Source organism: Astyanax mexicanus, chromosome 12 (genome assembly GCF_023375975.1).
Source record: "Astyanax mexicanus isolate ESR-SI-001 chromosome 12, AstMex3_surface, whole genome shotgun sequence".
Taxonomy (NCBI): Eukaryota; Metazoa; Chordata; class Actinopteri; order Characiformes; family Acestrorhamphidae; genus Astyanax; species Astyanax mexicanus.
The window spans coordinates 707151-730530 of NC_064419.1; the positions used below are offsets into that span (position 1 = coordinate 707151).

The 23380-nt window shown below is 38.9% G+C and overlaps 2 protein-coding genes and 1 long non-coding RNA gene across 6 annotated transcripts in view; all 3 read left to right on the forward strand.

Moving 5' to 3' along the window:
* LOC125806220 (uncharacterized) overlaps nt 1–23380 on the forward strand; it is a 148656-nt gene that overhangs the window by 106730 nt on the left and 18546 nt on the right. The gene's annotated exons all lie outside the window — the stretch shown is intronic.
* On the forward strand, nt 617–3351 carry ctu1 (cytosolic thiouridylase subunit 1 homolog (S. pombe)). Its single transcript, XM_007229119.4, has 3 exons — nt 617–910; nt 1205–1737; nt 2660–3351. Exons 2-3 carry the CDS (start codon nt 1242–1244, stop codon nt 3193–3195), a joined length of 1032 nt encoding a protein of 343 aa, XP_007229181.3. The 5' UTR covers nt 617–910; nt 1205–1241; the 3' UTR covers nt 3196–3351.
* Nucleotides 5743–23380, forward strand: part of pxnb (paxillin b) — a 36184-nt gene continuing 18546 nt past the window's right edge. For 2 of the 4 annotated variants that reach the window (XM_049486245.1, XM_049486246.1), the window contains exon 1: nt 5743–6073. In XM_049486245.1, the coding sequence (XP_049342202.1) occupies nt 6061–6073 (13 nt within the window). In that variant the 5' untranslated portion in view covers nt 5743–6060. The remainder of the gene's footprint in view (nt 6074–23380) is intronic. The other 2 variants (XM_022670566.2, XM_022670565.2) reach the window with 2 other exon arrangements.

Genomic DNA, 23380 nt, shown 5'->3' on the forward strand with positions numbered 1-23380 from the left:
GCTCGAGTAAGTCTGAAATGAATGGGTTCATATGGAGCAACTGAGCAAAATCAGAATTTATAAATGATTAATCACTTTCATACTGAAAAATTGACTAATTGTCTCGACCCATAACAATATACTGACTTTAGACTTTGAATAAAACGCAGTGGATCAACACCAGCAGATGACATGTCCCTCCAAACCATCAATGATCATCAGTAAATTTTATTTATATAATTTTCATTTGTAAATTAAGGGAGCAGAGTCTGGAGGAAGAGTGGAGAGACACTGCTGGTATTGATCCACTATATCAAGTCCAACGGCAGTGCAGTGTTTATAGAGATTTCATTTTCCAGCAGGACTTGGCACACTGCCCACACTGCCAAAAGTACCATTTTGTCTTATATAATATTCTAATGTACTGAGATACTGATTTGTGGGTTTTTATTGGCTGTAAGCTTCATAATCATCAACAATAAGAGAAATAAACGCTTAAAATAGATCACTCTGTGTGTAAAACATCTATATAATATATATGTTTAACATTTTAACTGAATTACTGAAATAAAGTAACTTTTTCTATAATATTTGACTTTTTATAAGATGATGCAGTATTAGTGCAGGCCGCTCTCCGGTACAGCAGGGGGCGACCTGCTCCCTTTACTCCCTTTTCTTATCCGCCACGGATAAGACGAAATGAAAACACGAGGTTAACGCGTTTATATTTCAGTTAATCATACGGCGGTTTTTCGCTGTTTTGTTAAAATAGATATGGATAAATAACAGTGAGGATGTGTTTAATACATCAGCCGTACTGTGTGTTCGTTTAGGAGACCGGCTGCGTGTTTTAAAGCCTTAAATAAATAGCAGGTAAATAACTAAACCCACCGGCTGCTGCGGGCTGAGGGTCTCAGACTGAGTCTTATAGGTAAGATTGCTGCCCTCTGATCACCTGAAACCGGCCTTTAACTCTCGCATTTAACACTTTTCACTCATTTAACCTTCTCATTTAACCGTTTCCCGCTGCTCTTTACGGGGTTTTAGTTTTAGTAGAGGTTAAGTAGACGGTTTCCACACAAACTGCAAAACTGTAAGTTGAGTTTAAGTAGCTTGAGGTGAAATGAGACAGCTTTAGGTGAAGAGAGGTAACTTTAAATGAGGTATCTTAAGGTGAGGTAGCTTTAGGTGAGGTATCTAACGTTAGGTCTGGTTGGTGGTTCAGTTCTGTAGGTCAGCGCTGAGCTCCAGGTTTCCTCACCATGCCGGTCCAGTGCAGCAGCTGTGGGCAGAACCGCGCCGCCCTCAAACGCCCCAAGACCGGCCACTCGTTGTGCAGATCCTGCTTCTTCTGGGCGTTCGAGGAGGAGGTCCACCACACCATCGTCTCCGGCCGCCTGTTCAGCCGCGGGGAGACGGTGGGGATCGGGGCGTCCGGTGGGAAGGACTCCACGGTGTTGGCCCACGTTCTGAAGGTGCTGAACGAGCGCTACGACTACGGCCTGAAGCTGCTGCTGCTCTCCGTGGACGAGGGCATCACCGGGTACCGGGACGACTCTCTGGAGACGGTGAAGAGGAACCAGCAGCAGTACGACCTGCCCCTCAAGATCGTCTCCTACGAGGAGCTGTACGGCTGGACCATGGACGCCATAGTGAAGCAAGTGGGTCTGAAGAACAACTGCACTTTTTGCGGGGTGTTCAGGAGGCAGGCACTGGACAGAGGTGCCATGATGCTGAATGTGGACAAAATCTGTACAGGTACTGCTGCAGTCCTGTTCTCCCACTTTTTACTTTTTACTACTTCTTCTTGGAGTCTGTGGACTTCCTATCCTGATTCTTTTAATGGAAATCCATCTTTTCTTTACTTTACATTACATTTGACAGACACTTTTAATGATGTACATTTAGCATAGAGGGTGTAAAATTCAATATAAAAAAATGATAAATTCAGAATACTCCTACAGAGTTTAATTTACTATAAGCGGTACTGACCGGAATATAAACAATATATTGTTTCAGCATCGTTATTGCAATGTGTGCAGGTACAATAGTTGCACTTTTTTATATAACTTTTGCTGCTTGATACAAAAGGGCAAATTCACACTGTTTAAATTTTCGTTGACACATCCTTTAGAAAAAACAATATATTTTCAGCATAATTTATTTTAATATAATAAAGAGTACGTAGAGTGTATGGATAATATAGTACAATGATATTAGATCAATAAATCCTTGTAAAAATCCTTGTATTTCATAATAACACAATATACTCAGTACAAGGCAAAAGTTTGGACGCGCTTCTCATTTAATTTCTTTTTTATTTTTAGTATTTTGTACACTGTAGATTAATATTGAAGCATCAAAATAATGAAGGTACACGTGGTTATAAGAAACTAAAATCTCTTAAACAAGCTAAAATATTTTTTACACTTGTTACTTGGTGTTTGTCTGCTAACTAACTGCATATGTGTCCCTGCATAGATTTGAAGTCTTTAATATTAATCTACAATGTATTAAATGATACAAATAAAGAACAAATATTAATGAGAAAGTGTGCATGTATATATGTAATATGAGCTTTTCCCAGTATCATACAGCTCTATTATGTAATATATTTTGTGTAAATGATAAAAATAACAGCTCAGGTAGTTTTAACAGCTGTTTTATGTTTTATTTCCAGGTCACAACGCAGATGATGTGGCAGAGACTGTATTGATGAACGTCCTCCGAGGCGACATTGCCCGCCTGCGTCGCTGCACAGCCATCAGTACGGCCAGCGACGGAGAGGGGGCTATACCGCGCTGTAAACCTCTGAAATACGCCTACGAGAAAGAGATCGTCCTCTACGCTTATTTCAAAAAGCTCGACTACTTCTCCACCGAGTGCATCTACTCCCCCAACGCCTACCGCGGCCACGCCCGCACCTTCCTCAAAGACCTGGAGGCAGTCAGGCCTAGCGCCATCATGGACGTCATCCACTCCGGAGAGAACCTCTCTGTGAGGGAGGGTGTGAAGATGCCGGTGCAGGGGACGTGCTCGCGCTGCGGCTACATCTCCAGCCAGGCCCTGTGCAAGTCCTGCGTGCTGCTGGAGGGCCTAAACAGAGGCCTGCCCAAACTTGGGATCGGCAAACACCACCGGCTCCACGGCAAAATCCTGGCCCAGCAGCCGCTGACGCAGGAGGAGGAGAGGAAGCTGAAGGCGGTGGACTTTTAATGGGACTTTAAATGGACTTTCTCAGACTCTCAGATGGGTAGGGAGAGAAACAGCATCGGATTAGCTTGTCTTCTGTTTTTATTACCTACTTTTTCTTTGCAATGGAGATATTTTATGCCAATACTTCTATATATTAAAGAAAACTATCTCATTTTATTGGTGTTGTGTGTGTTTTATGTAAGAGACACAGATATTAGAACTCTGTGTTTTTTCCAGAACGTTCGTTAGATTTCTGGTATTCTATTAAAAGCCTTTTTAACTGTACAAACCCCTTACTTACTAAGTAAGTAAGTAAGCAAGCTTTATTTATAAGCACTCTTTACACAGACCAAATTTATACTGACCAAATATTGTACATAAAAAGTCTAATGACCCTTTTTAAGGTTTAGTATTAGGGCTGCCCACATTTACATTTATCTGCAATTAATTTGAGAACTTGGGAACGTGTTCATTGGATTTTAATGCAAATGAATCACAACAAGATTTACAGAGCCTGGAGAAGCATTAGCGGTTTTATTTAGGATGAGTAACAGTCACTCTCTGAGCAGAAATATCACAGCCCACCCAGACACACAATTTTGCACTCTGGTTTAGAGAAGTGACTCACAGCAGTGTGTACAGGGTTTATTCATTTGCTGCCTAAAATAAAGTTAAAGTTTGCTCTAGTTTATGGTTTCCAAACATGGGCTGAATTATTTAAGGTATTAAGTTCTTAAAGTTGACTTTGTTATGGATTATTTTGTTCTGCAATGGTAAGTACTATGGTAATTTTAGAAATCACACTTTGGTTGAGTAGGGGTTGGGAATCACAGGGCCTCTCATGATACAATATTATCACAATACTTTATATATATATATATATATATATATATATATATATATATAGAGAGAGAGAGAGAGAGAGAGAGAGAGAGAGAGAGAGAGAGAGAGAGAGAGAGAGAGAGAGAGACCAGGAATTATCTATTTATTGGTGCCAGTTTTACAAACATTGACAATCAATATATCTAGTTAGCTCCACCACATGGAGTAATGAGGCATGTTTATATTATTTATATTTATATTAATTATATTAGTACATATATCAATATATTATTGCAGAGTATTGAAGCATGACATTACTGTATCTTACATTACCCATTTTCAAAAACACTTATTCATTCTCACATCATCATCATGATCAAGTAATGGACCTGCTCATTTATTAGTGCTTCTGAAATCAAGGGTATTAAAACGTGTTTTGTTGGAGTTAAAAGCTTTTGTTTGAGTAACTGTCTCTACTGTCCATGGAAGAAGGTTTTCTACAAGATTTTGAAGCATTCCTGGAAATTCATTAGAAATGTGTTATTTGTCATCCTGATGATCACCACCACCTCTCATCATGCATCGTCAACTCCCCAACTCATCCCATCCAAAAGTACTGGAGAGAGCACCATCGCCATTTTCAAGAACTACTTTCTAAGTGTGCACACACACTAGTTAACAGTGGCTTCTGTTTCTGTTTTGTTGTCTGATGAGCTTAGGCTAATGTAAAGTTTGAATCTGAAGTTTGTATATTTGGCTTTTTACAAATTTGAAATATTTAATAGTGAAATTCACACATTTTAATAATATTTTTGTGTGTATTAACTGTGAGGAAAAAGTGGTTTAGCCTACTTTTTGGGAGGCTGGAAATCTCTGACGTATCAGTTAAAGCATTTGAAAACCACTGTTTTAACATCATTGCCTTGTGGTGTAACTTATAGACTGTGTATATATATTTTTTACAGTCTCTGGTGTAACTGCATATTGTTGAGGCAACAAATTTAACATCAGTTTTATATATAACTGGCCAAATATAAACCATACATTAAAAAAGTGGTTTATTGCCTTTGGGCTGCACCATGCCATTGAGGGTTAAAAAGAGAAATAAAAATACTGAATGAGAAGATGTGTCCAACTTTTTGACTGGTAGTGTATATGAAATAAAATGTCTCCTTCTCAAACAACATAGCTTAACCTGTTTTAATATGGTAACGTTGAGACATGCATGTTTGAGGAACATCACAGAATGTTTATCTCTCCAAACCATCACTTATTGGTGGAAACTTCTAAACTAGACCTCAAGCAGCTTGGACTGTGTGATTTCATTTAAATGAAATGTAAAATTGACTGATGATTAGTGATGGTTTTGAGAGTCATGTCTGTCTTCTGTTGGTGTTGATCCACTGTGTTTTATGCGGATTTCGTTTTCCAGCAGGACTTGGCACACTGCCAACACTGTTTAGCAAAAGTACCAATTGGTCTTGTTTTATAATATTCTAATTTTCTGAGACACTGATTATTGGGTTTTCATCATAACAATAATCATTAACAATAAAAGAAAGTAAGTGCGGTGTGTTTTTTTTCTGGAAAACCTTACAGTACTTAACGCTTCCCTCTGCTTGACCAGTTCTTATATGGAGATGCGGATTTCATTTTCCAGCAGGAGTTGGCACACTGCCCACACTGTTACAAAAGTACCTATTGGTGTTATATAATATTCTAATAATAATGTGTGTGTATATGTGTGTGTTTTAGGTGGCTGTGAGGAAGGCTTGGTCGCTGGAGGTCGCTGCTGTAGCGGAGTGTGTGTGTGTGTGTCTGTGTGTGTGTGTGTGTGTGTGTGTGTGTGTGTGTGTGTGTGTGTGTGTGTGTGTGTGTGTGTGTGTGTGTGTGTGTGTGTGTGTGTGTGTGTGTGAGAGAGAGAGCTGAAGAGCGCCGCGGCTCCCATTCACTCAGACCTGCGTGTTTGAGGAACATCACAGAAAGTTTAGTTGGAAAGTGGATTCAGGGAACCCGGGCTCCTCGGGGACGCGGGACATAAACGCGCGACGAAGCTAAAGAAGAATGGACGATTTAGGTAAAACTTTTATATTATTTTTTCCTCAACACCTTCAGCTTTATATTTCCTGTAAGTTCCCCAAAAACAACATAGCGGAAAAGTAAATGTGGGTGGGAATGGGAACAGCTAGCCTGTTGGCTAGCGATCACCAACCAGCAGCTAACCGAGCTAAGCTAACTAGCTAACCTGAGGTAAATGTTGAATGTTAGCTAAGCTAACGCTAACCGGCGTTAAACTCTGAATACACTATGCGGTGTTTTTTTAAAGGTTTGTGGCCGAATATAAAGTTTATTTCACTCTTTCGGTGTGACTTCAGTGCTGTTGTTTTGTGAGTTGGAACTGTAGATTTAAGTTATCTGTGGTTTGCGTTGGGTTTAACATTAACTCCAGCTAAGTTAACTAGTTAGGCTAGCTAGTTAGCTAGGTTAACTAACTTAACTAAGTTAATATGGTTATTAAGTAAAGTATTAAAACATAAAGCAAGGTTAACTAGGCCTGTCACTAGTGCTGGGTGATATGACCCTAAAAAATAATAAATCACGATATTTCAGGGTATTTGTGCGATAGCAATAATATCTGACCGATATGACAGCATTAAATTAATTATAAAATATATAACTTAGGTTAAAATGAAGAGACCACTTCAGTTTCTGAATCAATTTCTCCGATTTTGCTTTTTATAGGTATGTGTTTGAGTAAAATAAACATTGTTGTTTTATTATTTAAACTACAGACATTTCTCCCAAATTCAAAAATAGAAATATTATCATATACAGTATTTATTTGCAGAAAATGAGAAATGGCTGAAATAACAAAAAAGATGCAGAGCTTTCAGACCTCAAATAATGCAAAGAAAACAAGTTCATATTTATAAAGTTTTAAGAGTTCAGAAATCAATATTTGGTGCAATAATCCTGTTTTTTAATCACATTAATTTCATGCATCTCTGCATGTTCTCCTCCTCCACCAGTCTTACACACTGCTTTTGGATAACTTTATGCTGCTTTTCTACTGGTGCAAATATTTAAGCAGTTCAACTTGGTTTGGTGGCTTGGGATCATCCATCTTTCTCTTGATTATATTCCAGAGGTTTTAGGTTTGATAAAATTAATTATTAAGGCCTCATCATTAAGTGGAGACTAGGAAAGTTTGTAAGTAAACTGTGAGTAAGTTCATGTTAGCTTGCTGTTATGAAATTTGAAATAAGGATTGATGGAGTGTAGATAAAGATAATACATTTATCCAACCAACTAGCTAACGTGTATGTATAAAAGGTTATCACCTTAATTTAAAAAGTATATCTGCAGAAAATAACTTGACCTTAAGTGAGTTCCTCACTTCTTCCCCTCACTCTTAGTCAGTGTAAGCCTGTCTTTTCTCACAGCTGTTTATTTCTGCCTCTCTTACTGAACCTCAGTGATTCCTGTCTGTGGCCAATGTGTGCTACACATGTTTGAACATGGGCTTGAGTTTTGAGCTCTAGCCAATAGACTCTTCCATCCACCCCCACTTTATTCTGCCCAGCTTATTTTGATGTCAGCCTGAAGACGGATACTGAGAATTGTGAAGCCTGTGCTGATCTACTGTCTTTGGCTTTTCAGACTTAGTTTATCTAGATTGTATCCAGATTATTTGTACAGATATGTTGCAGTGTCAACGTTCAAATCAGATTTCTGTTTGTCTTTTTCGTCGCTTAAAACATAACAAACAGCGGCCTAATGGGTGTGCTATATCCTGTCATAGACAATATATGTTTAAAAAGTACAGTATTTTTGAAAGCGATCTTTTATGTATTGTGAAGCTTTAAAGGGGCACTAATTTTAACCCTAATTTTACCTACCCTCAGCTAAGATTTTAAAAATTCTAAAAAAAAAAAGGGATTTTTATTTTTGCGAGGGGCACTGGGTGATGTATGGGTTTAGAAGCTGAGCAGGAGGGAGAGCTGATTGGCTAAGCTTCAGCAGCAGCAGGGTGTCTTTGATAGTGGTGAGACGCAGATCATTGGACGTCAGCAGGATTATTATTATATAGTATTATTGATTGTCTGTCTGATCTGCATATTGTGATATGTCTACGTACGTACCAAAGTATATGTAAAGAAACCTCACCTACGCCTATAGCAGAGGTGAACCTGTAATAAAAGTGAATTTTTTAGATGTTAGGAATTGTTTATAAAAATTTTAAGCAGGGCTGGTAAATGACTGGTTTCATTACTCAAAATAACTAATTTCAGCTGTTAATAAAAATTAGGTTTACGGTTTTGTAGCATTTAAGTTAATTTTTTTGTATATGTTTAATCGTATATGTTTGCATATACATGCACATGCACAATTTTTGGCAACAGGTAACATAGTGAAGTAATGTGATATATTGTCTCACCCCTTGTCTGAACATGGCCTTTGATGCCTTTGATGTCCAGAAAGCTGATGCATAGTCAGACAACTTTGACCTCTGGGGTTCCCAATAATTCCCATTAATTATAGTCTTGTAGTGCAAAATATAACAAATATAGCTGCACTGATCTCCCTTCTCGAGATGCTCAATCTGAAAGTGGTTTTCGCAGAGGTGCCGGCCACAGCGGCGGAGTGTTTTGACCGAGTGGTCTGAGCTGAGCTGAAGAAAGAGCTGATTGTGTGCAGACCTACAACTCGCTCGCTGTCACTGCGTCTCAGTTCGGCCGGAGGAACTGAGGTGTCAGTGGAATGTATGCCGTCACTGTTTTTTGGCGTCTGGGGTCCAAGCCCCCCCCCCGTCCCTTTCCGTTCTGACTACCAGCGAGCACTCCAACAGAGTGCTCATGTAATGGTGACTGATCAGCATACATTACAGTGTGGTGTGATTAGAGTCCCATTCCTCCCCCAGTAGCAGTGTGGGGCGGGACATGCCAGAAGGTTCAAAAGGTCATCAGCCTGGATGGGAGACTTATTGCAGGTGTCTGATTACAATACAGAGCAGAGCTGCCTTTGATATGGTGATGGTTAGCTGCAAGAAGGGCCTTTCCAGTAGCAGATTTAATGCAGATTAAAAGGAAGTTATGAATTATTTATCTTCCCTTTTAATAAAATCGTTCAGTACAACAAACTGTTAAATCAATCAGCGGAGCCACATCGTATCATATGCAATAATATCACCGACAATTTTGAATATCGTGAATGAAATTATACCCTGATATTTTTAGCAAAAAAATTCACACTGTTCTCATTTCCCCATTATATCACACATTATATCTTCTAGAGACTTTAGATTATATCTGTCCAGTATCATTTATTTAACTTTAATCCGGAATATATGGAGATATTTGGAGTGCATTATTACTAGTAGTATCATGACATTCTGGATCATTGACATCTGTTACAAATCTGATAAAATTCTTGTATTTTTTAATATAAAATCTATATTTTTAGAGCCGTATCACCCACCCCTGTTTAGTACAGAGCTTTCTTCTGTGTTCTTTTTGACTGAAATTTTGGATAGTATTCATTTTTGGACAATAGTTTTAATACCAATATACTGTATAATCACAATCTAAAGTGTATCAATAGCTTGGTGTGATTTGATGTGATTAACACATTTTCAGTATTTCAATATGCAGCATGTCACTGACTGAAGATCATTACAGGGTGCTTTTAATGAACTGCAATCCATAAATATTTTGTAGACGTTTGTAGGCTCTGATGTCTGCTGTTAGTGTTTTTGACAGGTCTTCTGTGGCATTCATATTGTTCACAAAGTATTTATTGCAGTGCATTTTACATTGCATTTTACAACAGTGTTTATTGCAGTGGTTCAGCATGCAGTCAAAATGCATTAGCTGTAGCAGATTGTTAAAACAAATACTATTTTATATGCTCTCGCATGCATAGCACAGTCAAATTTGTACACTTTTTGCTGCATGTCATCAAATTAAACAGGACTGAGTACACTCCATAATGAAATGTACAGGTAGATCAGTGTTTTTTTTTGTATAGACAAAAAGCATATCCTAATGACCATCTCTAGTTCACACTGATACTGTATCAGTATAATTATATTTTAGGTAAAATTAAGAACTAAAAAAATAAAATAAAATACAATTACGCACTTAAAAAAGTGCTCAATAACAATGTAAAGCATTCATAATTTAATTCCAAAATTTGTGATTTTAGCTGAATATGTAATTTTCTATTTGAATAAGATACGAAGCTAAAAGTTCTGCCTCTTGACGACTAAGGGTTAAAGAAGCGCTCAGACTGGAGCAACCCGAGAGCCTCAAGGCACATAATTATCAACATGAAGAGCCACAATACTGCCACATTATCCCACTAGCATAGTCAACAACATACATTCCAGCACTGCTAAGTTAAGTCATTTATCACCCTCCTGTTCGTGTACAGTTTCAGCAGTTTCATAACATAACTGTGATTGCGTTACACCTTGCAGGCCATGCTTAAAGATACACGAAGCAGATTCCACAGTAAAACTGTAGAAAGGTATTATAATAAAAAAAAATGTCTGTAATGTTGACGTTCTAATGCAGATTGTTCGTTTTTTAGAGCTACTTGTTTAAGTGTTGGGGGCCGTTGTGTGTTCTAAATAAAGAACGTTCCTGTTTTCCCATTAGCGCTTAATGTTGTATCTGTACTAAAAGTAAAAGACTAAGCGTTTTGTTATATGTATGCATGCATGTATGTATGTATGTGTTATTTGCTGTTGATTGTGCGCAGAAGAAGTGTGATTTTAAACGCACAAGATTATAATCTAGCCTGTGCAGAACTAAAACGGAAGTTCTCACAATTGTTCACTAATGCCAGATGTTATAAAAGTGCATTTAACTTTATTGCAACTCCAATATAATTTGTGCATCTCTACTTTTTTAATATCTCAATTACAGCTGGACGATTTGACAAAATCTTGATCATGATACGTTTCTTAATTCCGGTCCATACGATACAATTCCGATAGTAATGTGAACAGTATAAAATCCTTGGTGATATAATCACACACAGATAAAGCTGGGTGATATGTTAAAATTATTACATCACAATATTTAAAGACATTTTCACAATATACTGTATTTATTATCGTATTTCTACACACAGACAGAATGCATCAGCATCAGTGGCAGAATTTCTTTACACTCTATGTAATGAAATCTACAGTTGGGTTGAGGTTCTTTTAAGTAGTGGTGATTTTACCCTCAGTATGCTTGCTGTCGGCACAAAAAAGAAAATAAATTACAATACAATAAAATATATATTTATAAATATTGCTCAGCCCTAGCAGGCAGTAACACTTCCATTGTTTGAAATGATTTGCAGTATAAATGCAGTATAAATGAGCCTTCATTCTGTACTATTCTCAGAAAGTCTACTGAGAATACTGTTACTGAGCAATATGATCACTGTAAATAGGATTCCTGTAAATAGTACAGGGTGCGAGTATAATGCAATGTACTAATGCGAATACTAATGCAGTAATCTTAATTTCCGTGCCCCCCTGTGCTGGTCCCCTGACCCTCAGTGGAATTCCTATAAACCCTGCTATTCTGTCCTGAGGCAGTGTTTTTAGCATTACTAAGCAATGAGGGGGGGGCACACAGCCACTCTGCCATGCACCCATAGGTTGGCTTCATTTCAACAGGGTCATTATAATGATTTCAAGCAGGTGCACCATGGCCTTGTTGTTTAAACCAAGCCCGCTTTGTGTTGTCTTGGCGCCCCGAGAGCCGTCTTAATGCTCTCAGGGTAGCAACAAAACCAGAATAGGCAGAACAATGACTGCACGCCTTGTTGCCAAATTGCATGGGCTTATTTTTTATTGTTTACCCTACCCGGCAGTAGCATGCTGAAATACAGATCTCAGTGTCTTAGTGCCGAGGCCTTTTTCACACACTGACGAGGTGCTACTTGCCGATTCGCTCCCACACCCTTCTGTGGCTTTGCTGGGAGGCTGAACCGAGCGAGGCGGCTGGAGGGAGTGAAATGTGGAACGAGAGGAAGGAGTGGAGAATGGAGCGGAGGACGGAGCTCGGGCTGCGAGCTAAACTATTTCCTGTGTGAATCCCCCCCACACCCTGTCCTGTGGGCTAACTGGTCTTCGGACCCTGTGGCTAAAGGCTCAAAGGCACTTCCTGAGGAAACTACAGAAACAGGAAGTGACCCCCTGTTACTAGCCTACCACAAGTTCTGCCTAACACAGCCATAGACACTGACACTAATAAGGTTTTGGTTTGTGGTTCTGTGAAAAGACGTGCAAATAATAAACCACGGAAGCAAAGTGGTGTGTGTTGCATCTTCAGTTTTGCTTGGTATGCAAGAGAACTGTTGGGTGTCTTGTGTCTGAAATGGATGTGGATGCAACAGTGTTGTGTCAGATCATGATAAAATCTACAGGGTGAGTCAAAAGTCGCAGGACAGCCTTTTATTTTAGAAACGAAAATGGGAAATGAAATGCGTGAATAACCACAGAGGAATGAGTGAGTGAACTTTTGTTATTTAGGCTATCGTATTTCCCGCACTTTGACGTGCATTCTAAATCTTTTAATTTTTCCAAAAATCAACAGTGCAGTGCTCCTTCTGTATAAATTATACCAGTCAGGTATTTACGGAGCAGTAAAGCCACTCCCCTGACGTACAGCAATATAAAACAAGTTTTTGTGAAGTTTCTCCAGCACCAAGGCTGGAGCAGGAATAGCATTAGCTGCTAACCGCAGCGATATCTCTTTCACCATTTAGAGGCAAGTATATCGGTTTGTAGCCTGCTGAATGTTTACCGTGTTAAAACAAGCTACGTGGGATGAACTGCTAGCTTATAGCACTCTGGCCAGTGTTTGTAGTCACCCATTGCTAGCACCAGTGTGCGATGGGTTTAAGGTTGGGTTTATGTTGTAAATGCTCTTTTCTATCTGTAATTCTTTTGTAATTTATTGTTAACTAGTTGAGTCTATTTTGCTCTCTTCTCTCATGACATTTTATGACATGACATTTCATAAATGCCTTTAAATTTCATTCCTTGAGGTCAGGGCCCAAATAAAACCCACATTTTTATCCAGTGCTTTTATGGGTGGAATGGACGTGGGGCTGGGAGATGCTGGATGTTTGAAAATTAGGCTAATGAGGTTATTGGGTTTATCACTCTGGAATCCCATGACTGTAGACATGTTCATCAGTTCCAGGATATTGGTCTATCTGTTCTCAATTACGAATGATGGTGTGTTTGGTTTATGAGTGATGATCAAAGCAGAGAGTGACGTGTTCCCTCATTTATTGGTGGTTATCGATGGTCTAATGTAGGTATTCTGATGGTCCTGATTCAAGTTGTCAAGCTTCCCTCTCCATTCTCTCTGTAAGACTTTTCCTTCTGTCCTGCTTTCTTCTCTCCACTCCTTTCAAAAGACTCTCTCACTTTCTTTCTTGGCAATGTCTCTTGGCCAGGACAACAGCGCCAATTGTTTTCCTGATGGCCTTGGATGTTTCAGAGCTAGTTTGAACAGAATTCGTCTCTCATGACTGAAACGGGGAGACCCCCACCCTCCCTCAGTGAGTCGTCTGTGTAAAATGTTCCAGTACAATGCAGTCATGCTACGAGTTGCGTGTTTTACGGAAAAGGCCAGATGTAGATTTCTATTTTTTGTTTTTTTTTGTGGGTTTGTGAAGTGCTTGTGTAGTCACCATGGACCTTTCCAGATTTAACACCTCCAGCCCAAACAGAACATCAGCCAAGCTTTACGTAAAGTAAAAAAAACTGTGTCTGTGTGCTCACATATATCTGTGTGTGTATGTGTATGGTGTTTTGCATGTGTCCAGAATAGCCTTGTGTCGTCCCCCCTCACCCTGCTGTCTGTTTGTCCTGAAGGTCCACAGGGAAGAGCTTTTATTTTAGGCCTTGGGTTCTCTTCAGGGAAGTGTCGCCTTTCTGCTGCGGTGGGAGTGAGAAAAGGTGGAAAGAGTGAGAAGACCACCCACTCTGTCTCAGAATCTCGCAACGTAGCGTCCAAAGCCAAAAGTGTACCGTCTGGGTTGTTTCGAAGTTACCTCTCATCTTTGGCAGATGAATCTTCCCCTCCACCGCCCTTTTATTCCCTTCTCTACATTCTTACTTACTCTCTGACGCCCCCTCCACCACCACCCGTTTACTTCCTTCATTCTTTGGCAACCCCTCCCTGCCCAGCTCCATGTCATATCTTCACTCCAATCTGACTCTCACTCCATTGTGAGCTAATGTTTATGATCCCTCTCTCTCTCTCTAGCTGTCTCTGTCTCTCTTGGTCAGTCTATCTGTCTGTCTGTCTCTCTCTTGGTCTCCCTCTCTCTGTATAAATATAGGTGGTATAGTGTTTCTCATGCGGGGTGGTAGTTCAGGTCTACTCTGGTAAACAAGCTAGGCCTGGATGGTCCTCATTGGCGTGTACCCTACATGCTTGCTTGCATACTGCACACAATGGGAGGAGCTCACTATCAGCCAAAGAGATGAAAGATAAAAGATATATATGCCATATGCTCTGCTGAACACTGGGAGTCATGCAGTGTTGTGTGAATGAGCTCACAGTAGTGCTGGGCGGTATGACCGAAAAATGTCTGGAACAAAATTACTATTTTTAAAGATTTAATATAGGTTTGTGACTTACTGTACTGGTACTGTACATATAATATCAAATATTAAGTCTTTAAGTGCAATAAGTCCAGTCATAAAATTCTCTTGCCTTCTCAGAATGGATGTTTTTCAGTGGTTGGGCTCGGCTTTTGGACAGTCTTATTCTTTTACAATCGTACAATCTTATTATTTTATACCTCACAAAGTGAGGTGCATATGTAAGTAAGTCTTTGAGTAAGTTTGATGTTAAAGAGCTTGACTGGCCTGAATAGAGTCCTGATCTTAATCTGATAACCTGGGAAAACTTAGATTGGGAGGAAATGGAGCAGAGAGTGTGAGCCAGGCCTTCTCGCACAAATGCACTTCTCGAAGAATGGTCAAAGATTACCATAAACAGCCTTTTTTTGCAGTGTGCTGTTTTAATCGTTATTAAATTATGTGGACACAGAATCCTTACATGCTTAACATATCAGAATAAATTGCAGTGCGAACAGCATCTGACACAAACAGTCTTTGGTGCGGGAGGCCGAGAGCCTCTTGGAGTCAATGCTGCGACTGTTTTTCTGTAATTAGGTGGGTGGAAGTCAGACCATAGCTTAGCCGCCAACAGTAGTGGAGAAAGTGCTGAAATGAATGCTATCTGTTGTGTTGCTGTGCGGGCTCCAGTACGTTCCGGTTGTTGTGATGCCTTTGAGTCCACCTTCCCTACCTTTCTCTGCTACGGCTCACTTCTTTAGCGGCTGTGTAACGGAATGTGTGGAATTCTTTGTTCGCATTCAGATGTTGAGATAAGGAGGGGGTAGCGGTGGAATGGGCTGCCATTCGCACAGGAACGCAGGATTAAAAAGACATGGCCACAGGGCACATAAAGCTGCTTTCAGGGGATTCCCATTAAAGTTCTGCTTGCAGGATCAGATCTCACCTTTACCTCTTTTGCTGCGTTCGTGTACACTGTTAAAAGTGAGATGAGAAGAAATCGCTTAAGGTTCTTTGAGGCACCTTTAAAAAACATTTTTCAGGAAACGTTTTCTCGAAGGTTCAGCTGTTATTGGACTCTACTAAGCAAAAATATATTTGCATCATATTTGCTTTTTATTTTGAGCAGAGCTGGTACATTTTATTATTAATGAGCAACATATTTCAGCTATTAATGTAAAAATGTCTTTATTTCTGTTGTTACTCTATTTATTGAGTAACCTCTGTCGTGTGTGAGCATTTTCTTGAATAGTTTTTAGGTGAATAAAAACTACATCAAACTATAAAAATTGGTCTAGTACAGTATTTAAAGTATCTGTTACTTTAGCTTTTAAATCTGGGCCAGTTATTCATTCATTCATTCATTTTGATTTAGATTCTTTCTCAACAAAAATGGATAAATTTGAAAAGCATCTAATTAATTAAATCATTTTTTTTTTATCACTTGATGACACTACTATTTATCATTAAATCCATATCAAATTGAACAGCTTTGCTAGCTCAGTTTTCCTTAAAAAGAGGTTAGAACACACCTTTCGCCTGCCATTTTTCATTTTCACTTTAAAATAAAAAAAAAAAACACACATGAAAGTGACCTGCTTGTATTTCCAACTTTACAAGTGTGAAATAGGCCCTGTGTCTCAAAAGGTTGAAATGCTGACTTGATTCCTTGCTCACTTAAAAGGCAGTGTAGTGATCAAGGTCTCTGAATCCAAATTAAAATGAGAAATTACAGACTGCCAAAGTATTGTTAGCTTGATATGCTAGATGTAGGAGTTAAGTTGTATTGTCTTTAGGTGTTAGCATTTTCTCCCAATAAACCCAAAGGCTAGTTTACTAAACTTTAACTCTGACTAATTCTGTTACAGGAAGGCATTCAGTCACATGAGTGTAGAAAGCATTTCTTAAGATTTAGACACAGGAATGATCTTCTCACTAACATACAGACACAGCCATAATACTGCATGATCCTACATGCCTGCAGTTGCAGTGTCTCTGAGTGCGACTTTTGCACGGAAGTCGACAGCCAAGTGCCTCATCTGGTTATTGCAGATCCAGTGAAAGGTTTCGCTGTGCTAATTTGGGTCTGGTGTCATACAGCTCGAACAGAGCACTTGGTAAGATGAATGACCCATTATTTTAAAGTGGAAAGTTCCCTCCATTTACCCCAGTTGATACCCAGTGTTAGATGCAAACAGACCACGCCTGCTCTTGCTTCCTGTCCTCCTCAAATCACACCGCTCATCCCCTAGGCGGTATGGGCACTGAATGAACTCTTGGCTCTGTGCTCCTGTTTGCATTCTTAATCATGCTAACAATCCAGTGTTCTCCATAAACAGCAGCTTTGCATTTCTCACCAAGTCCCTCCTCCCACTTTCATACTAAACTCAAGGCTGCCTCCTCCTGGACTGATTGTGTACAGGGTAGGAATGAAGTCATCCGATTGAGATTCGCTGCCTTTTGGTCATTTTGGATCTGGGTCTGGATTGCATCACTGCATTAACAAGAAACACTTGTTTGGAACTGTGTTGAGGCTGTGACTTCAGCATTGTGACTCATTAACTTTTTAACTTTTTCATTTTGTTCTGGGTATTTTTATCTTTCTAAAAGTAATGCAATGTCTGACCACTGACAGGAAGGTGACCGAAGTAGACAGGATGTCCTGTGCTGTGTGTATGTATGGGGTTTGTTTCAATTCGGGGATTATAATTCATGTAAGAAAATGAAGGCCTGCTTATTTTAACCTCTATAAGCAGTTCAGGAATTAATAAATGATTATGAGAATTAATGATTAAGATGTACACTAAATAATCCAGTTCGGGTTTAGAGTGAGATGCTGCATTTTAGAGGAGCTTTACTGGATCAGGGTTGTTCACAGTGGCGTGGAAGAAACAAACAATAAAAAAAGCTTTAAAAATGTCCCTCACTAAGGATATAATAACACCCAGGCGTATTTATAAAATGTGCACACGAATTTATATCTCTATTTCTGGCACATCTGTGAATATTCGTTCATTCGTTATACTACCTAATTTTTTTCTATACTACACCACGCCTTCCTATACTACCCTATACCGCTATTTACTACTCACTTCAGTACCTTATGCTGTCATATACAGTATTACCTTATAGCAATATATCATTGTCTTTACTTCCCTACACTCCGTGAGCTATTTTCTACCCTATACTTCATATAATACCCTGTTGCGCTGTTTAATGATGGACGCAGGAGTGTGTAAATACATGGCTCAACAGACCCATCACAATTGCTGCAGTCTATGAAATCTATCTCTAGAATTAACCATTTCAATAATAATAATAAAAACATAATTTCAATAATAATTTCATGCCAAACTCACCCAATCACATCTCAATAACTGAATTATACAGAAAGTAAATAAAAAAACCTCAGTGTAATGTCTGTTTAACTTACTATGGAAGCTGTGCTTCACACCCTTGCTCATACTAAAAATTCAGCCTTTGCTAGTGGATTTACAGCCCAGCCCTTTCCAGCTGCTGATTGGCTGTGAGCTTTATCTGTGTCCGGTTGCTATGGAGACTTTGCTTAAACTTATAATCATTAATCATGCTCACAGGGCACGATCATAAAGGAATGAGTGACACAGAGAGAAGGTATGAGTGGAGATACTGAAGCCAGGGCCCCTCTCGCTGGCTTTTAACGGCAGGAGAGAGTGCTAGCCGGCTGGGGTTATTTTCAGCACGTTTGCCCCGAGTTGCGCGTTGATCCTTAAACTTTAAATAGACGGGCTATACACTCCCATGTGGTTCAGAGGCTATGGTTAAACATAGCTAGCCTTGGAAATGGCATATATGTATGCTTTTATTCGTATGCACGCTGATATCATATCTTTCATCTGTATTTAGAACTGCGGGGATTATTATTGAACTAAATGAACTAGAGCAGAGGTCTCCTCTGATCACAGTTCCTCTAAAAGAACCAAAAGAGAAAGTGTGAAGAGGAAAAGTATGAAAAGGGCTTGAAACCCTGTTGGTTTGAGTTAAATTGCCACATTTCTATTTTTAGTCGTATATAGAGGTTTTTTTTATGTGTTTTTGTTAAATCAATGTTCATTTAAATGATTTGATATTGATTTAAATGATTTAAGATGGATCTTTAAAATTAGACCAGCAGTTCCAAGACATGCTGCAGTTTTAGAGAAGCTAATCCACAAGCTAACATTAGCCACAAGTTAACTTAAAATTGCTAAAGCCTGCTAGACTACGTAAACAGTATGTTAGCAAATTTATAGTAAACAAGATAGCATTTGCATTTTGTACGTTTTTCATTCCACCTTAAATTCCACATTAAATTCCACCTTAAATGCACGAGACCAGCAGTTTCAGAACATGGCATAATTGTAGAGCAAGCTTACATTAGCAAAAAGCTAGTTTTGTCTCCCACTCAAAGTTAATAAAGCTTAATAGAGTTTTTAGAGAAGATAATTTTTAGTGAATTTATGTTACCGTACTTGTGTTTTAGCGATTTTTCAGTTCCACCTTAAATGCGGTGGCAGTTTAACACTGAGGTTGTGTGAAAGTGTGTGAGAAACACAACCACGTGTATGTTTATATTACATGTATGGTTTTTGTGTTTATGGAGGTGTTAAGTAATAATATTGATGATAGAAAAACATTAATATTAACTGTTTTCCATGGCACTGGCAAATTTGACAGACAACCCTAGACCAATTTGTATGTCTTGATCCACCTTTATTCATCTAAAAAAATATAAAACAATTATAGAAGACAGTAACTACACTCATAAGACCCTTTTTTTTGCCTTAGTAGCTGGAAAGTGTTGCTCTGTAATACTAAAATATACATGCTTAAAATTTGATGCATAAATTGATCAATATTTAGTCAATACAGACCTTTTTGTAACTGAAGTATTCTTAAATGAATCAAATCAAGTTGTAATGGCCTGTAATTATAGGAAGAGCATAAGCACAGCTAATTTGGTACAGAGTGGGTTAACGACTGGTGGCCCTGGTGTCCCTCCCACTCCACTGTAATCTCTCAGTGCCCTGCTCTCTTCACTCATGCACTTAACTTCTGATACTCCTCTCACTGGCTTTGACACACAAGCCCAGGCATACAGTCAGGTGTGGATCAGGCTGTTGGAATACTCGAGAGGAACCGGCACCCGGAACTCACCCAGAGTGAGTAAACCTTTTTGTGGCGCTAGTTAGTGTGTGTTTTTTGAGGGGTGAAGGAACCCAGGCAGCCTCTCATTAGTGTGTAAAGCATGTCTTTAACACTGGGCTGATACTGGACTAGACTGCTAACTCTCTTCTCTCTTGGCAGAATCTCGGTTTAAAAAAAAAACAGATAAATAGATAGATACGCCTCATCTCTCATCTATCTATCTTTCTTTCTTTCTTTCTTTCTTTCTTTCTTTCTATTTAAGGTTAACCCGCTAACCTTTCTCACCTAACCTTTCTAATAAAAGCTCTAGCCCTGGCTATGGTCTGTGAATGGGCATTTTTAACTGGTACACACACTAATAACACTGTCGTTACTGCCTGCTGCACCCAGCGTGTGGATCAGGTTCAAAGGAGAGCGTGTAGAATTTAGATATCATAAAGTAAGCTCAGTCGACTCACCCAAAGTAGAGTTTTACATCCGTTTCGTTTGTGCTCGCTTGTTATGACTTGCTTTTCAATTTTCTTTATTGGGATTGGCTTTAACACGCCTATATATTTATTAAACACTCTTTTCTATTACTCTGCCTGGACTAGCACTGGTAACTTGGAGCTAATACTAATACTATAATAATAATATTATTCACTTTGTATAAAATTGAGCAATATATGGATGTGATCTTAGTAATAATGATTAAATGTGAGGAGAACACTTTAACACGAATTCTCTGGCATGCCAACCCTCTTTAAAAACAGTGGTTTTATTTTAATTATGTGTATTTATGTAGGATTTGTAAATCTGTAAAATATTCCAATTCCAAATATTAGTTTATCATTGCACTGTAAAAGTGTGTATTTCCTCATTGTATCAATATATCTTTCAAAAAAAGTAGTTATCATGCCAGGCCTAGGTATAAGTATCCTCTTGGTGGTGTTAATGGTTATAGAGCATTATAATATATAACGTAAAAATGATATTCTATATATGTTAAGTTCTTGATGCCACAGCAAAAGACAAGTATCCTATATCACAGTTGCTCTCCTTATCGTAGTACCCTTGTAGTGAGGGTTATCACATTTAAACATTTAAACTTAAAAACGTAAATATCTATTATGTATTTGTAGTTGGCACTCTGACATGCAAAGTGCAGGCTTGTGCATACTATATATCGTAGAAACTTCGTAACTAATGCAGCAGTTGACGACTTCATTTCACCATCTCGTACGACATAAATAAGGACTGTTTCCTGAGTCAGTGACACACCACTAAGTGTGCAACTGCTTTATTTTCATTTCAATACGTCAAAATAGAAAAAAATATAAATAACTATGATAAAACCATACTGTGACTCTTTTATACTCAGTACATCGCAAGACAATTTTATATGATACTGAAGAGGCTAAAATACAAGAAATTTGTAGGTTTATTGTTGTCAGTTTCACAGAATTTTACACCCAATATTCTTTACCGCAGGTTGAACCTATTAATTTGAGACTTAGGCAGTACAGAGCTATGTTTCAATTAAAATAGCAGTATTTGTTGCCAGGTATTGATATGGTGTAATCGAAACGATTCAGTATATCACGATATCTCCACCCGTAACTCATGAGCACAGCAATACTTTTCACACATTGAGTGCAGATATATAAAATTAGCAATGCTTTTGAACACAAGTGTGTATGCATGCATATATATATATTAATATATATATTAAAATAAATACTCTGCTACTGTGATATATTTGAGTGTATATGTGATGTATAAAATTGTCTCAATGTTGCTCAGCCCCAGCTCTGGGCAATATTTAATTTCTGGTGCCTCATTATGTGCGCTCGTAAATTCAAGAGTAATAGTGGCACTGGCTCGGATATCCGAGGCACAGGTTACCGTATAGCTGTCATTTAAACCGGCGCGGTAGGGAGTCGTTAGCCACCTGTGTTGTCAGCCCTTCAGCATGTGAGAATTTCTCTCCCCCTTCAGTACGGTATGTGAGGGCCATGTGGATCCATGCTATTATTGACAGCCAGACCAGAGCAGGGGCTGGGTGGATGGAGGGTGGATGGAAGGTGGTGGGTGAGACCATTGCTTTATTTTGCCCTGGCACTGACTCTGACTGACTGAATGGTTAATGGGGCCTTCTGGGCACTTTTTATCTGCCATTTCTTTCTCAACAACAGGTTAAAACATGTTGTCACAATTGCAGAAATGACTCTGGTGCTTTTTCGCCAGTCCACTGACGCTCATGATGCCTGGTTGTGTGTGTTTTTATATATTAGCCTCTGTTTGAGTCTGAGTTGTGTAATTGTGTATTGTGCAGCACCTGTAATAACCGTATTCTTTGTCTGCCGCTATCTGGCCGACTCCACAGTTCACACCCTTGTTATCAGCACTGCTCGTACTGTGCGGAAACAAAATGCCAAAGGACAGACCAAGTTCTGAGAAAAGACAAACAGCAAGGGGCAAACAGCTGGAATCCGCTCAGTGACATAATGTCTGCGGCCAGTGGTCCACTAGTGCTTTTGTTGACAGGCACTTAGCATTCCATTGTTTGGAGGTTAGGTTACCTGACAAGGATAGAACTGAATGGAGTAGATTTAGCTTCATACTTATATCTAACAGCACTGCTGCACATGACCGCAAATAGTAGCCTTCACAACAATATTGGAGTTCTACTGGTATTGGCCGATAATTCCTTTTTTTTCCAGCATTGTCCGATTTGGCTGACAACCCTGAACCAAATTTTTTATGTTTTGATCCACCTTTATTCAACCTAAAAATTACAAACTAGTTATAGAGGACAGTAGCTACACTCTTAAGCTGAAATGTGTTAGTCTGTAATACTAACATATACCAGCCCTGCTTAAGATGCTTATAAATTGGATGCATATCTAAATCCTAATTCAAAAAGTATGTTCTTTTTTTATGCTCTCTGTCCTGAGACTTTTATTATGAGTCCATGGTATGTGGTGAACAGACAAAATTGGTCACTGCTCACTGTAGTCAGGGCTAAATTAATAGCTGATTTTGCTGCTATTGGCTCACAGGTAACAGCTGAACTCCGTAATAAGGATAGGAGGGTGTAAGCTTTGATGCTAACTGTTTTCTGAGATGATTTAATGGCTGATTATTGATATCAGGATGATGTTACTAGGATGATGCTGTTCCTGGTGTCCTGCAGACAGTAGTCATTGACATCATTCACACTTGCCTCTTAATTAGTGTTTCTGTTCTAACTCTGATTGTATAGTGTGTTGTGAGTTTATTTTATTTTTTCCCCTCACTGTGAGAATAATTCTCATATCTGCCATGAATTGTCAGGACTACCAGTCCAAATATTGCTTTATTTGACCTGTTAATTTAGAAAAGAGAGCAGGTTTAAAGCTTAAGAGGTTCAGTTTCTTTTAGGGTCTCCCAGAGAAATTCTGTTTTGTTGTGACTCACTTCCGTTGTGTTGTGGCTGTATTTACAGAGCCTGTTTTTTCATTTTGTTGGATGTGTTTTGTGGTTTTGCGGCTCTTTTTAATTTTGCAGTGCGTTGGGCTTTCTCAACCATATGAATGATTTCCATTTAAACATGCATATTTTATTAAATAAACAAACAAAACAAAATGTCCC

Bases quoted from the DNA above. Each gene is read 5' to 3' on its own strand.
- ctu1 (XM_007229119.4), top strand. From the start codon at position 1,242: ATGCCGGTCCAGTGCAGCAGCTGTGGGCAGAACCGCGCCGCCCTCAAA. The intron at 1,738-2,659 runs GTACTGCTGCAG...TTTTATTTCCAG, and splicing joins TGTGGACAAAATCTGTACAG to GTCACAACGCAGATGATGTG.